Source organism: Mustela putorius, unplaced genomic scaffold (genome assembly GCF_011764305.1).
Source record: "Mustela putorius furo isolate JIRA1106 unplaced genomic scaffold, ASM1176430v1.1 tig00004053_pilon_pilon_pilon, whole genome shotgun sequence".
Classification (NCBI taxonomy): Eukaryota; Metazoa; Chordata; class Mammalia; order Carnivora; family Mustelidae; genus Mustela; species Mustela putorius.
In genome coordinates this window covers 695692-710889 of record NW_025422186.1, presented here as the reverse complement: position 1 = coordinate 710889, position 15198 = coordinate 695692, and the positions used below count along the sequence as shown (strand labels likewise).

The 15198-nt window shown below is 52.5% G+C and overlaps 2 protein-coding genes across 5 annotated transcripts in view; one reads left to right on the top strand and one right to left on the bottom strand.

Moving 5' to 3' along the window:
• Window positions 1-5300, top strand: part of EDA (ectodysplasin A) — a 493666-nt gene extending 488366 nt beyond the window's left edge. For all 4 annotated transcript variants that reach the window (XM_045072767.1, XM_045072766.1, XM_045072765.1 and 1 more), the window contains exon 8: window positions 1212-5300. In XM_045072767.1, coding sequence (XP_044928702.1) covers window positions 1212-1463 — 252 coding nt within the window. In that variant the 3' untranslated portion in view covers window positions 1464-5300. The remainder of the gene's footprint in view (window positions 1-1211) is intronic.
• Window positions 5301-6216: 916 nt separating this feature from the next.
• Window positions 6217-14510, bottom strand: AWAT2 (acyl-CoA wax alcohol acyltransferase 2). Its single transcript, XM_004777183.3, has 7 exons — window positions 14352-14510; window positions 9450-9560; window positions 8555-8625; window positions 8099-8303; window positions 7689-7863; window positions 6958-7157; window positions 6217-6728 (listed from the first exon to the last, which is right to left on the bottom strand). Exons 1-7 carry the CDS (start codon window positions 14434-14436, stop codon window positions 6574-6576), a joined length of 1002 nt encoding a protein of 333 aa, XP_004777240.1. The 5' UTR covers window positions 14437-14510; the 3' UTR covers window positions 6217-6573.
• Between the last annotated feature and the right edge of the window lie 688 nt (window positions 14511-15198).

Below are 15198 nucleotides of genomic sequence, written 5' to 3'. Positions count from 1 at the left end.
ACTAGAGGTTAGCTGAGCCCTGATGCTGGGGCTTCTGTGGGGTGGGCAGCGAGTAGACAGATGGACAGAAGGACTACAGAGCCAACAGAAGGGTCTCTCAGGAGAGTGGCCAGAGAAGATGGGTTAACAAGCATTCGATCAGCCCATCCTGGCATAGAAATACTGCACCTGTATACACTGCTCCCTCCTGAAGAGGCTATGGAGGGAACAAACTTTCATAAAATGATTGAGGATGACCGATAGCCCCCTTGAGGGGGGGGTCAATCCCCAGGGAGCACACGGGTATAATCCTATAGGCATAGGCCATTTCTTCTAAGCTCCTTTGTGGGGGGCGGGGGGGCGGGGGAATCAACGCTTGGGGTGGGGTTATTTTCCAGGCCCGGAATAGATCGGGAGAGGCCTCAGGCCTTGAATGCCATGAAAACTGGGAAAATCCCCCCTTGAAAGCAGGCCAGTGAATGTGGGTTGGCACTTCCCTATGGCCACAAAGTAAAGTCAGGGGCCTAGGTTTTGTCCTTCCAAACTCCTTAGCTCATTTATGGTGGATAGCACTCCATCTCTCCAGATATGTTTCCTTGATCATCAGGGGGCCAAGGGGCACCATAAAAATCCAGGAGAGAAATTCAGCCACAGGGGAGAGTGAGCTGCAAGCTCGAGGCCCTAAAGAGCCAAAAAAACGACAAGATGTTACCGTGCCCGAGGCCCTAAAGAGCCAAAAAAATGACAAGATGTTACCGTGCCCTCTCTCAGGAATCAGCAACTTCCAAGGTCAGCCGCAAATAGTCCTTAGGGCACGGCATGGGAAGTCAATTTGTATCCATTTGTCCATAGCACTGATTGACCCCCTACTGTGTGCAGAGCCCTGTTGCCTCTTGCTGGGGCTGAGCAGGGTGGAGGGCAGGGGAGGGGCTGGGGGAGCTACCTGAGTGAGAAAGGCCTGGATCCTACCCTTGACAGAGCTGACAGCTGGCGAGTTTTTGCAAAGAGATTTGCAGCTACCCAAGCCCCATGGAGTGCGGAGGGAGTGGAGTGTATCATCCCATCATCTTGCCTTTCTTGTTGACCAGCGAACATGCCCTCAGGTGGCACTGCCCCCTTCACGAGGTGTATGGGCCAGCTCCTCCGAGAAGGTCCCGTGGGTCCTGGGCAGGGAAGGGCCCCACCCTCTCCTTTGTCTCTCCCCCAATCCCTTCTCCTTGCCTCTCACCCAGGTCTATTACATCAACTTCACTGACTTCGCCAGCTACGAGGTGGTGGTGGATGAGAAGCCCTTCCTGCAATGTACCCGCAGCATTGAGACAGGCAAGACCAACTACAACACTTGTTACACCGCAGGAGTCTGCCTCCTCAAGGCCAGGCAGAAGATTGCCGTGAAAATGGTACATGCCGACATCTCCATCAATATGAGCAAGCACACCACCTTCTTTGGGGCCATCAGGCTGGGTGAGGCCCCTGCATCCTAGATTCCCCCCATTTTCTGCCCATGCTCCCGCCCCTGCCCCAGAGCTGGGAGCTGGGACTCCCAGAACCTCTCAGTGCTGCTGTGGAATGAGGTGTGATGGGTATCGCAGCCACAGAAATCGATAATCCAGGGCTATTTATTCCCCAGCGACTCCAGGATGATGAGGAGGCCCGCTTGACTTTCCAGAATGACCTTGAGTTCACAGGAGGGTTGATGGAGCCCCAGGGTTTGTAGGAAGCAGGACCTTCTTCCTTGGCTCCGTGTCAGCTGGCTTATGGCTCAACTCTTCGACCTCAAGGTTGCTTTTGTCAGAGTGATTGTTTCTTGCACTAAGGTGGGGAGTCCAGGGCAGCAGGCAAGAGAAAGCAAAAGTGGACTCCAGACTGTGGGGGCAAGCCTCTGACCCTAAAGGGGCTGCTGTTCCTCTCTTGGGTAGGGCTGGCGGCAAGGGTGGCGCGGGAGGGGAGCAGTAAAGCCTAAGCAGATGGATGGGGAGGGGAAAGGCAAGCACTGGTGGCAGAGACCCAGGGAGAAACCTGCCAAACCTCAGGGTCCAGAGGAACAGGGCAGGGGGTCTCTTCCCACCCTTCCCACTCAGGCTGTGAGCCAGCTCACAGCAACTTGCTGGGCTTTGGGGGCAGGAGGTTGGCAGGGAATAGCCATACACCCCCTGCTGGGAGCCTGCTCAAGAACCTGAAGGCAGACTTGGGGCCCCTTGTCTTCCACTTTGTTTACAACCATGTTCCACACTCAGAAAAATCTCTGGGTTCCTTTCCAATTGCCCCCTTTCCCAGCCGGACCAGAACTCCTGTCTTCTTTCTCCACAGAGCCTACCTCTGTCTAAGACAGGTGCCTCCCCTGGGACCTGTGCTTATGTGAGTCTGGGACACTCTTCCCATGACCTGGGTGCAAAGAGTCTTTGCCGTTTATTAAGTGACACAAATATTCATCTAGTCGAGTTGTGTCTGGGGCAAAGGGTTGGACTGGGTGACCTCCGGGAATCCCTTCAAATTCAAATACTTGGGCAGCTTCCAGGATAGCCTACAAAAATTCCCAAACCCCAGCCTACCCCCTAGGCATCAGCAAGGCAGAAATTTTCTGCCTGACCCCAAAAGGGCAAGAAGTGGGTTTTTTTCTTCTCAAGGTTGCTGTGGCCTAAGTGGCCATGAGCCAAGGTGCTATCCAAAAGGACAGCCACCAATGCCCTGCAGACCCACCTTTCCTCACTCTGGCTTCAGAAAGCCATAGCAGAATCACCAGAGATTCCAGGGCCGTTCACCTGAATCCAGGCTCAAGAAAAGCCAGCATCTAGGCATCAGGCAAGGCTCTGCCCCGTAGCCAGGTCCAAAGATCCCTTACCCACCCACCCACCCACCCCCCGACCCCAAGTTCCCCACTGGATCACATAGTAGGACCATTCAAGGGCCTGATCTCTCACTGCCAGGGGCCAGCCTGGTTTTTGGATGCTGGGTCTAGCCCAAAACTAGGGAGGGCCAACATTGTACAGTCCGCTACTTTTGCTCCTGAAACAAATTTCCTTTGGAGGAGAGGAGAGAAGGGGAGAGGAGAGGAGAAGGAAGGGGAAAGGAGGGGAGGGGAGAGGAGAGGAGAGGAAAGGAAGGGAGGGGAGGGGAGGGGAGGGGAGGGGAGGGGAGAAGGGACTTATTCTTCAGGCAGCTGAAATCCACCAAGAACTGGTACTCATTTCTCCACTGTACCTTCCCTTTCCAAAGAGCCATAATGCTCGCCCCATGGCAGGTCCAGACCAGAGTGGCAGGCTATGCCACCATTGTCTGGTTGCTAATGACAGCCTTGCAACTCCAAGTGGGGTGAACTTGAGGCATGCATCTGGCCCAGGCTCCTGGAAAGTACCTTAGACTGCCCTGAGTTGTAGCAAGAACTGAAGGGAACCTCTCCTTAAAGTCTGGAAAGTACTTTCTCATTATCTCCTTTGAGGATACTATGAATCCCATTGTGTAGAAAGGGCCCGGGAGAGGTGAAGTGCTTTTCCAGGATCCCCACCAGTTTAGGCCACGGCCCGGGGCTTCGGCCAGATCCGCCTCCAAAGCTATTCCATTATGCAGCATTGTGTTGAACTTGCAGTCTAGAGAGAACCAACAAAAATGGGAATAAGGACCCCAGATCCTTTAGCATCCCAGAGAGAAACCCAGAGGTGCTTGTTTTCGTTCCTTGATGGTAATTCCTTGATGTTCTTTTGGTTCCCGGGGACTTTGTGGCAAAAAGAGTAGGACATTTCTTTGGGAAACTGCCATCAGCCTTAGGGCTCTTGTGGTCAGAATTGTCTCGGCACCATGTCGAAGCAGCAGGCCTCCAGTACCCCCAGAACTATACCCCTCATGCTCTTCCACCCACCCATTGGGTACTGGAGCCCCTGCCATGTGCAAGGGCCTCCACTGGTTACCGTACAGACAGGTCACGGGAGCTGGTCCACTTCCCACAGCTACTCAGTGGCTCCTTGGTTCTTCCTAACATCCCACGGAGGGCTTTGTTCTACCAGGATGTCTCCTGATGAAGGAAAGGCCCCAGAGAGAGGCCTGGCTCTAAAGCCAGATGTGTGTGAGGAGAGGGGAGGAGGAGGCTTCCAAACTGTACCCCTGAAGGACATTCTGACTCCCATCCGGAGGTCCAGATAAGGAGGGGATTATAGGGGCGATAGGCTTTCTCATGGGACCCTGTCTTCATTGTGAACCCTCCAAAGGAACTAGAGGGAAGGAGGCGAGGACAGAAGCAATAGACAGCTGGGGACCCTGTTGCAGTGAGCTCATCAACAATGTGGTGAAACAATTTACTAGCAAGAGGATGTGGGAATAGATTTACGGTCTGAAATGGCGCTGACGTGAGTTCATCAGAGGGCCGGGGCTAGCACGGGGAATGGGATGAGGACATTTGTGTGAGCAAACAGATGGCAGAGGTTTGAAGGAGAATTGCATGGCTGGGGCCTTGGCCAGCTGCTTGGGCTTCAGCGGCCAAGGCCAGCCTAAAAGCCAGCCATTGGGGGCTGTTCACCTCCTGGTTCCTTGGGAAATGTCATCTTTGCCTTCTGGCCCCCCTCATCCATCCTGAGCCAGATTCCTTTAACCGAAGCAGGAAAGGGCTAAGAAACCTGGAGGCGAGCAGAGATTGGATCCCTGTGCAAGCACGTATGTTTTCTGTAACTTCCAGTGGATACGAATAGAGTCAGAGAACTTTAGAGGGAGCCCCAGAGGCCCAGAGATGGAAGGTCATCTGGCCAAGTGACCGAGCCCTGACCTGCCGACTCAAAAGAGTGAGGGGGTGGAGCAGCCTCTGTCCTGCCCCAAGCCCTCCCTTCTTCTACCCCCAGACTCAAGACTGGAAGTGCTGGGCTGCCCTCAGGAGCCCAGCCAGGCAGGGGAGAGAGTCCCCTTAGGGGCCATCAGAATTCTTTCCCCCTCCCCCCAGGCATTCTCCCTACAGTGTTCTCTGTACTGGAAGGCTCTGGCCCACTACCAGGAAGTCCTAGGCTACCCAGGCTCTCCCTCGGCCTGGCCCGGAGGCTCCCCTAGGCCGCAGTGAGCACAAAGAAGGAAGTGGATTGTTTCTTTTAACGCCCTTGGGGGCTCTCTCCAGGGGGACTCGGGGTGTGTCATTTATTGATTCAAAAAACTTCCATCTGGGGTGGGGGGGTGGGCTTTGTGGTGAGAATGGCCTGGAGCAGGCCCAGTGCTGCTTTGGGGGATCGGCATCCAGTGTGAGATACTATGTATATAAACTATATATAATGTATATAAACTGGGATGTAAGTTTGTGTAAATTAATGGTTCATTCTTGGCAAATAAAGCTTTTTTTTTCTTTCGCCCCCCCATTCTTGAAATCAACTTAAGTGCTTCCTGTGTGCCAGGGGCCGCTTTGCATGTGCCGCCACAGGTGAGCCTGGGGAAGTGCCAAGGCACCCATTTCAGAGGAGGCAACCAAAGATTGTTGAAGGTTCCTGTCAGAACTTCTCACATCCTCTGTGTGTGCCAGACCACACACGTCCCCATCCCTACCACCTGAGGTCTTTCCCATCACCGCTTGTCCAGGAAGTTAGAGGTCCTGTGGGAAAGAATTGCTGTTCTGAGGGCAGAGATGCAGCATGGAGCTTTTCTCAGCCTGACACTATGGCATCTGTGACAGACATCTCAGGCCTGAGGCCCTAACAGCATGGGAAGATCCAGCCTCCAGCTCCCCATGAAGTAACCTCCCATTTGGCAGATGAGGAGACCAATGCTCGGGGATTCTCAGTAGCTCACCCAAGGTCACCCAACTGTAGAAAGGCGACTTTAACATTCAAAGGGCTGCTGACCAGAGCTTACTCTGTACACTTTCTTTCAAGCATCAAGATGCCATGAAATTGAGGGCAGAATCTGCTCAAGGATAGGAAATGGGCAGAATGAGTGGAGGAGCCTAATATGGGGTAGCTGTCCCATTTCCAGAGGTCAATCACATTCAGTATCATTGGCCTTCCCAGTAGCCTCTGAGGTAAGCAGAGGAGGGAGGGATTCTGGGTTCCATGTTACAGGTGAAGAAGCTCAGCCTCAGAGATGACACCTTGTCCTGTGTCACATGGCTTGAAGGCAGCGGAGCCTGAATTCCCAAGCGCACAGGTTCCCAAGGCACCCAGTCCTGCAGGAGCCTCGCTGCCAGGAGATGGGGCGGCTTGAGAGCTAGAGAAAACAGCCATGAACCCAGGGACCCTCAGCCCTTAAAACAGATGAGTTGGACCACAAGCAGTATCAGAAGAAGAGCTTTTTATTCTGTCCATTGTTCTCCTCAGTACTGATGCTGAGTGGCCATGGGTGAGGCAAACTTCAGGCTACCTCTCGGCTAGGGCTTTCCCTGCCTTTGGGGGCTACTTCCCTGGTAGCCCCGAGGTGAAAGCAGAGAAGAGCTGGAAGGAGGCAAGAGATGAAGGAAGAAAAAAAGAAGAAGAAGAAAGAGAGATGAAGGAAGAAGCAGGGCCTAGAGAGTAGCTTCCTCATATTGCGGACTTAGCCAGATCAGGAGGAGGAGGCCCACAGGTGACTTCTGTCCTCCTGTTCCACAGATTCGAAACCTTCCAGCCCAGGCCAAGAAGCCGCTGGGGGTGTCTGTCAAACAATCACCAGTTCCTGGTCCTCTGAGACGCCATACTTGGTCTTATGCTGGTCAAAGAGTTGGCGTAGGGCATCGATGTAGAGTGCATGGTATCTAGCCACAGTCTCCTCGCTCGGATTCTCAATCTTGGGCAGTGGTAGCGGCTTTCCGACTGCCAGAGGAGACAGAGAAGAAGGGAAAAGCATCAGAACTGCTCACTCCTCAGAATGGGCCTCAGCCCGAGCCTCAGCCCTCAAGCCCAGGTTCTCCCCGCCCTTCCCCCCACCATACCCCTCATTCCAGTCTACCTCCCTGCCTCTGGACACAGCCAGAGCTAAGGTGAAGCCCCGGAAGTGGATCCAATATCCTAGACATGGCTGCCAGTGGGCGGGCTCACTCACCAACGGTAGTCACAGGCCGGGCGAAGGGCAGTAAGCCCCAGGAATTCTCCGTGAGGCCACGCCCATAGAAAGCACAAGGGTAGATGTGTATCATACGCTGAACCCACTTCTGGAAGCGATTCACCAAGCCCCCAGGGGTGAAAATGTGCTGATTGTAGAGGTCTGTCTCCCCAAAGGCATAGGCAGGGATTAGAGGAACTCTGCGGAGGAAAGACATATCCTTCGATGGCCAGATGCACTGACTACTTGCGGTCCCTGGGTCTGCCTCTAGACTTCTTGGCCCATGACTTAGGGGGGGCCGAGGTCCAGACTAAGTGCGAGGGCCCCGCTCTCTACCCTAAGCTTCGTGTGGAGGCAAAATAGCAGCAAGCTCAAGGAAGCAGGTCCCAGACCCTCCTGTGAAGCTACAGGTCTGAAACACTGGAAGAGAAGACCCAAGGGCCATTTCATTTGGCTTTCTTCCCTCTAACCCACACAGCAGTTTGGGGTCTCTCTGACATGAGCTTGTGGCCAGTGGCCTTTTATAGAGGGACCGGCCCAGATGAGACCCTACCGTGAGGGAGAAGAGCCGAGGGCTGGCCCTCCAGCTTTTCCTCATAAGCAGAAATGCCTCGAGGACCCAGCCCAGACTCTACTCCCACATAGAGGCTGCTTTCTACCTCCCTTTTTAAGTATCACTTCCTCAAAAATCCCTTACTCCTTCCATGCTGGGCATTCAGAGCTGTCCTTACCCATGCTGAAGGGCCACACGTACAAAGCCAGTCCGTTTCTTCAAGAACAGGGTAGTAGAGCCTGGCAGGCTATAGCTGCACTCTGCCAGGCCACCAACCACCACAATCAGCATGTTGCCTTTGCCTTTGTGTGTGAGCAGAAAGTCCATGGATGCTTGACTCACTGAGCAGGCCCCTGGAGGGGAGGGGCAGAAAACACTGAAAGCTCATTGGCCACTTCCCCAACCTCCTAACTTTCCTCCCTACCTCTTCAAAGGAGGGAAGAGCCTCGTGTCAGGCAGGTGAGCCTAAGGTAGCTTTCTAAGACTGGAGAGGATCACCGAGTAGGCCTTGCCTCTCTCCCATTCCCCAACACTTCTCCCTGGGGGAGCCATGTTTCCTTTGGCTTTACATCTTAGGAGCCAACTCACCTGAAGACATGACATACTCTCTGAGAAACGGCACCCAGAAAAAGGCTCCCAGGGTGAGAATATGAGGAGTGATACCGGGAAAGATCTTGGAGAAGCCTGAGGTATCTGTGGCAAAGTGGCCAAAGCATGAGTGGGACAAGAGCCCATGAGGGTGGCACACAAGGATGTAGTTGTGGTTGGGGGAGATATCATGAGTCTTCAAAAGCTGTGGAGGAGAAGAGAGTCAGGAGGGGAATGGCCAAGAAAGGGTACTCCTCTTCCAGACAGAGCCCAGGCAGGGAAATTGTGGCCATGTCCAGTCAGGCAGGTGGGTAACACACAGTGATGGGGGGCATCATTCACATGGGGCTCAATGGGAATGATGCCCCCAACCTCCACCCTGGCCCAACTGCTGGCCTGGAGTTGGGGCTGGGCCCGGGATACAAGTTGGGGGTGGGAGGACCTGGGGCTATTCACCTTGAGGGGGAAGTAATCACAGTACTGTTTCCATATGCACCATCTCCTCACACAGTCAATCCGGCGGCCCCCTGAAAACAGAGCTAAAGTAGCCACATCTTTGTTGTTTTTTTTTTTTTTTTTTAAGATTTTATTTATTTATTTATTTGACAGAGAGACACAGACAGCAAGATGGGGAACACAAGCAGGGGGAGTGAGAGAAGGAGAAGCAGGCTTCCCAGCGAGCCACGAGCCCAATGCAGGGCTCGATCCCAGGACTCTGGGATCATGATCTGAGCTGAAGGCAGACGCTTAACAACTGAGCCACCCAGGTGCCCCAGTAGCCACGTTTTGTCCACCCCCATTGTCTCCTCCAGAGCCCCTTTGGGCCAGCTGCAGGGTATCCCCTCATCCCCTACTGTCACCTGGCCTTGTAAGCAACAAGGGAGGCGAATCATGTCACATCAGGGCCGATTTAGGACAGGCCCAGCTTGCTGCTTTACCCACTGCTTTTCCCGGAACCCACTCTGGGTCTGTTCTAGGCCTTTCCAGCATTTTTTTTTTTTAAGATTTATTTATTTGACAGAGAGAAATCACAAGTAGAGAGGCAGCCAGAGAGAGAGAGAGAGAGAGGGAAGCAGGCTCCCTGCTGAGCAGAGAGCCCGATGTGGGACTCGATCCCAGGACCCTGAGATCATGACCTGAGCCGAAGGCAGCGGCTTAATCCACTGAGCCACCCAGGCGCCCAGGCCTTTCCAGCATTTTGAAAAGGCTTCTTCCCTCAGCTTCTCTAACCCAGGGAGCAGAAACAAGCTAAAGGGCCACCTGGGAGTTGACCAGAGCCTCTCAGGACTATGAGAAGAAGAGAGAAGAGAGCGTGTGGCCAGTGGCAACACAGCCCCAGAGGGACCCTTACCTCGCTGGGGTGTCTTCCAGTCGAAAGCCAGCCAGCTGAGAAGGAGCACAGTGACTGGCCAGTATGACGTGAACAGCACCAGGTAGATGTTGACAGAGATTACGGTGAAGACTGTAAGGAGCCCAGCCCAGAGTTAAAGAATTGTAAAGAGTCCTCCCCACTTGCCCTCCCTCCGGGGGCTCTCCACCCCAAGGTTACACATACTCACCCACACTCACCAAATACTCTTGCTTCCTCACCCTAGCACGGGGTCTGCATGCCCATGTCCCCAGCCCTCCCTCTCCTGTCGGTCCTAGGGACCCCTGTTTTGGATCTGGAAGGCAAGGTGCTTTCCTCTCCAGCTGTGTCCCATGCGGTAAGCCATCCGCTTCCCAGGACGTGCCCTGGCCCTGCTCTGAGCTGTGTTCAACAGCGGGGAGCCACCGATGGGCCACTCTGATCTAAGATCTAACCCTCGGAGGCTGGGAGTCCAGGAAAGACAGAGTCAGGAACGGTTTTCCCCCATGCTCACATTTTCCTCTCCAGATCTTCTCTGTGAGGCGTCAGTGAAGGGAATACCAGAGAAAGAGAAGACCTAACTTCAGCCAGGCTGGGAGCACACCAGTTGGCAAATGAGAAACAAAAGACAACACGAGCTGGGACCCAATAAGGACCTGGGCTGTGTCAGGCTCCAGTGAGACAGGAGCACTGTAGGGTAGAGTAGTTAGGATGGACTTCATGGAGAGAGTCCTAGGGAGCCACACTCAGAAATATGAGCAGACTCCATTTTTAAAACAGCTGTGACTAAGACAGCTAGCTGTGAGAGAAAGCGGGTAAAACCAAAGGCTAGAAAACAGAACACACTTCTAACTGAGCGTGGCAGACTGAACATAAGCTGTTTTTTTCTTTTTTCTACCTTGACTCCTTGCCAAGGCCTCATGAAAATTATCCTAAGAGTTTGTTGTTGTTGTTTTAAGATTTATTTATTTGACAGAGAGAGAGAGAGAGAGAGAGCAAGAGAGGGAACACAAGCAGGGTGAGCGGGAGAGGGAAAACCAGGCTCTCCGCCGAGCAGGGAGCCTGACACGAGGCTCGATCCCAGGACACCGGGACCATGACCCAAGCCAAAGGCAGACCCCCAACCAACTGAGCCACCCAGGCACCCCCCCCCAAGAATGTTTTTAAAAGATAGAACTCTGCAGTGAAAAAAAGAATTTGACGGAGACAACAGTGGACGGGAGATGCCTGCAGGATATTCGCACGCTGGAAAGTAGATGAAGGAGGCAGTAACTGACTTCAGACAAAGAAAATTGAAAACTGGTTACCCACCTAGGAAATGGCTATAGGACCAAGCCTGTTTGTGCTGGACAATCTGGGAAAAACTCAGAATCTAGAGCCAGCAGGTGTCACACAAAAGCAGTGTGAGGCACGGGCCTTGACTGAGAGTCTACTGAAGAGGTAGTTAGAGCTCCAGGTCCCCTTCCCTCCCCTATACAGTTGGACAATGGGAAGGACTACTCTCCACAAATGGAACCAAAGAGACTTTAGACTCAGACACTTGCACTCAACACAGACAGCTAAGATGAACTCGGTATGCAGCCAAATTATTAATCAAGCATAAAAGTAGAATCAAGACAATCTCAGACATACAGTCTGAGATGGTTCGTCTCCCATTTCTCTTTCTCAGGAAACTACTGGAGGATCGGCTCCTTGAAGATAAGAGAGCCAGCCAAGACAGAGGAAGGCACAGGATCAGAGCAGGGGGCAGGAAAGGAGCCAACAGAGGGAGGAAATGACCAGGTCCAGGGCTAGGGCAAAGCCAGCCAGGTGCCTAGGGCACAAAATGGAAGAAAACAGTCCCAGGGTCAAGCAAGTACTGACCCAACATTCGCACAACCTGGAGAGTGAGCACCTTCTTAAACTGTGCACCTGTGGTGCCTGAAGGGCCCTGGAGGTGAGAGCTGTGCGTTAAGAAGACCAGTGCTTTGTAACAAGAGGATGCTGGGTTCCAGTAGCCATATCCTCCAGGAAATAAGCAGTGGGGGAAGACCTGTAGATTCCTGATGTGTTCACACATATGGAGAGATCACTATGTCTGTGGAGGATTCAAAGATGACTTGGTGTAGTTAATGGCTATCTGATAGATAACAAAAGAAATTTAGAATGAGACGACGATGAGTTCAGGGAAAACAGAAAGTTGTCACAGGCAAGGACATAGGCTCTCAGTACACAAAATGGCTCCACTAGTGATATTCCCAGTCATAGTTAGTTAGGCATTGAGCCAAACTATTACAGTCTCAGGAGGATGGAGGAAGAGGAAAGATCTAGCAACAGTAGGTAGAGCCAAATTCTCATCTTCCACATCAGGAAATCAGTGACAACGTCTAAAGCCATCCAGTCAGAAATACTATAGTAATCTGTAGACATCTTAAGTAGTAAAATGTAGGAACCTGGAGATAAATAGCAGAAGAAAAATCTAGAAGTGACTGCCTCTAGGGAAGAGATCTAAGGCTCATGGTTTTAGCCTTTTGATTTGCCCTTTCTAAGACTACTGGACTTTGTTGAGAAAGAGAGGAATGGGTCTAGTCCAGAAGAGACCTCCCTGTTTCGCCGAGGCTTTGCTTAACCCAGACAGTGTCGGGGACATCTTGTGAGGCAGCGTGGCCTCAGGTGGAGTGCCTGGGCAGTGAGATGAGTCCCCGATCCGCCATTTCCCACGAGTGGGACTCACACGGCCCCTATCTGCCTTCTCTTCCTCACAGACTTAGTGCAAAGGTCTCTTCTCGAGGCCTTCAGGGTCCAAAGAGATATGAATCCATACACAGGGTGAAGAGCTGGGAAGGCTTCACCCACCCCACGTGAGCTAGCACGGATCGGGGGAACACTGAAACCTCCGTCTCCTGCAGCCCAGGCCTAGAGCCCTTCTGCCTGCTCCACACCATTGGTATGCCCCACCATTGGTCTCTAATGAAGGGTTCCCTGGCACAGTTTTCTCCCTGTACTAATGTTTCTTCCAGCCACTCTCCTCCTTCAGCCTCCTCTGCCCCCTCACAGCGGGCCCTAGGCCCTCTGTCTTGCCTCTTCTATTTCTGTCACACCTGTCTTCTGATCATCAGGCCATATTAATTCCATTCCAGTTTCTCCAGTCTCCCTTTTCCTCCCCTCCTGTGTGCATTCCTCTTCCTAGACGGATACAGACAACAGCCTCTTCCCAGAACCAGTGCGCTATACAGAGCAAGAGTGAGCTCTTGAAAACACAAACCCAACATTGTTGCCCTGTGCCAAACCCTATCATGGCTCCCCATGGCCCTCAGGAGAAAGCCCAAACTCTTTTCCTTAGTTGGCAGTGCCTGGCACAATCATCCCCTGTCTGCTTCTCCAGCGTCCTCTTTTCTATCCCATTCATTTATTTGATACATATCAGGCGTCAGTTCTGGGCCTCTTGCTCTTCACCCCACTTCACCACCCACAGCTCCTTGGACGCTTTACGCTCTCCCCATCCTAGCCTTCCCCGACTTCCTGCATGCCCTTCAAGAGTCAACTCATTCAGGAGAAAAATGGGCAAAGGTCGTGAACAGGCAGTGAACAGAAACTTAAAATGAGACAGTTAGGGATTAGAGCACCCTCTGGCTTAGTATGTGCTCCGGGGACATGCCCAGACCCAGCTGCAAGGATCAGCAGTGAACGAGCCGATGCAAGAGGTAGGGAAGAGATCTCACTGACTGGAATCAGATCCTGTGGGCTCAACTCCCAGGACAGCCCCTCGGCTTCCTCAGCTCTGTGATCTTGGACAGACCACTTAATGCCTCGTGCCCCTTAGCACCCTCATCCGTACAAATGGAGCTTATTAGCCACGTAAGGGGCTTAGAACAGTGCCAGACATGAAAACAGGGTGCAATTAATGTTAGCTAATATTATTCACACTTATTATGTGTGTGTAGCTATTAGTATATATTATTATGCATAATGATAGCTTCTACCTCATAAGGCTGGCAGGAGGCTACAAGGAAATAATAGATGTGAAAATATCTGGTACGAAGTCGCGAATACATATGAATTCCTTTCTGCTGGGCTCTTCCAGCTCTGACTGCTAATCATTCCTAGAATAACACCGCTCTTTCAGCACAGAGGGGTCCTGGTGTCCACTCCAGGCAGTCCTCCGAGCTTCCCATTCCCTGTCCTCTAGCCCACTCTCCCGAATGACTAGCAAGTCCTGGATTCCCAAGGCCAACTTGAGTTCTTCTTTCCCAGTTATCCTACAAGATCATTGGTTCACACCCTTGCCTCCTGCTTATCCTCACCTAGACCACCTGACAAATGAGAATTTTTTTCCAGCTTCCCCCCACCCACTCAAACACACACACACACACACACACACAGGGCTGCTTTTCTCTAAAATCCAGGACACAATGGCCAGTGTATATGTAGTTTCCACAAAGCAATTGTAGTGTAAATAGTAGGGGGAAATGGCTGGATAGATGGATGAACTGTTCCAGGCAATGGGCTTTCAGAGCCTCCGTCCACCACCGGGCAGCTGCTCAAGTGCATGAGGTTGTAGCTAAGTCCTTTTCATTGAGGAACCTCAATGGCACTGCTCCCCATCTTCCCCACACATGCCCTGCGTGCCCCAGTGTAGACCCAGGAGGGTTCACCATACACATTGGCATCAAGGCTCGTTTGCACACACACACACGCACGCACATGCACTCCCGCATAGGCACACACCCACACATACCCTCATGTACGCCATATTCCATGAGTACTGTGCCCCGGCAAGTCAGGCGAGACGCCGAGGTGATTAGTCACCCGGATTTGTCTGGGACAACCCAGGTTTTGCCATTCAAAACCGCACTCAACCCTAAAACTTCTCAGTCCTGGGAAGACCACACCAGGTGATCAACCTAAGGAAGGCTGAAGACTCACCGATGACAAAGACACTCAAGACCCACTGGAAAACAGCAAAAACCTCCAGGGCAGTCTTAAGGTCCTTTTTGGAGGGCAAGAGCATCGTGTTCAGGGTTTCAGAGGCTCCAGGTAAGTGCTACTCCTTTGGCTTCCCAGCCCCTGTTGTTCAGGAGCCTTTGAGGTTTCCTCTTTTCATGCTTTGTGCGCCAGCCCCCCACTAGTCTCCACCCCCCACTCCCACCCCTACACATGATAGCAGGGACACACGTCACCTCTGCTTGCCCAGGTCCTTCCAGCTGTCTACCCACGGGCACTTTCACCCATTTGGGCACAGCCTTGGCTGAGATTGTGACACACCCTGGCTCACCTGCACAGAAAAAGCTCTGGTGTGGGAAGTGAGTGGGAGGGGCTTGTGGTGGACCAGGGTCCTCCAGAGCCCAGGTGGATGCGGAGAGAGGCGGGCAGCCAGGAACCAGTGGTCTGCATTTCTATTTATGAGGCCCAGCTGTGCATGTGGTCTCTCAAAGACAATGCAAATGCAAGAGAACAAGAGACGAGGCCAGAGGCCATGCCTAGAAACACCTTCAGTCATTTGGTCAGTACCGGAGAACTCATTACTCCCCGTGAACAGACATCAGATACAGGTCTACGAGCACTGGGTAGGTGCTGAATAAATTTTTGTGTGGAATGAATAAATAAATGTGAGCACCTATCAAATTATTCTGTGTACATGGAATTCCAGAAGAGGCAAAAAATAATCTATGGTGAAAAACTTCAGAGTAGTGGTTGCCCTGCTAGCAAAATGACTAGGAAGGGGCATGATGGAAATTTGGGGGCTGATGATGATGTTCTCCATCTTGACAGA

What these genes read in the sequence shown, in the direction of transcription:
- AWAT2 (XM_004777183.3), bottom strand. Translation starts at nt 14,436, where the DNA reads ATGCTCTTGCCCTCCAAAAAGGACCTTAAGACTGCCCTGGAGGTTTTT. An exon ending in CTGGAAGACACCCCAGCGAG is followed by an intron (nt 8,626 to 9,449) that starts GTAAGGGTCCCT and finishes CTCTGTTTTCAG; the next exon opens with GGGGCCGCCGGATTGACTGT. An exon ending in GTGATTACTTCCCCCTCAAG is followed by an intron (nt 8,304 to 8,554) that starts GTGAATAGCCCC and finishes TCTCCTCCACAG; the next exon opens with CTTTTGAAGACTCATGATAT.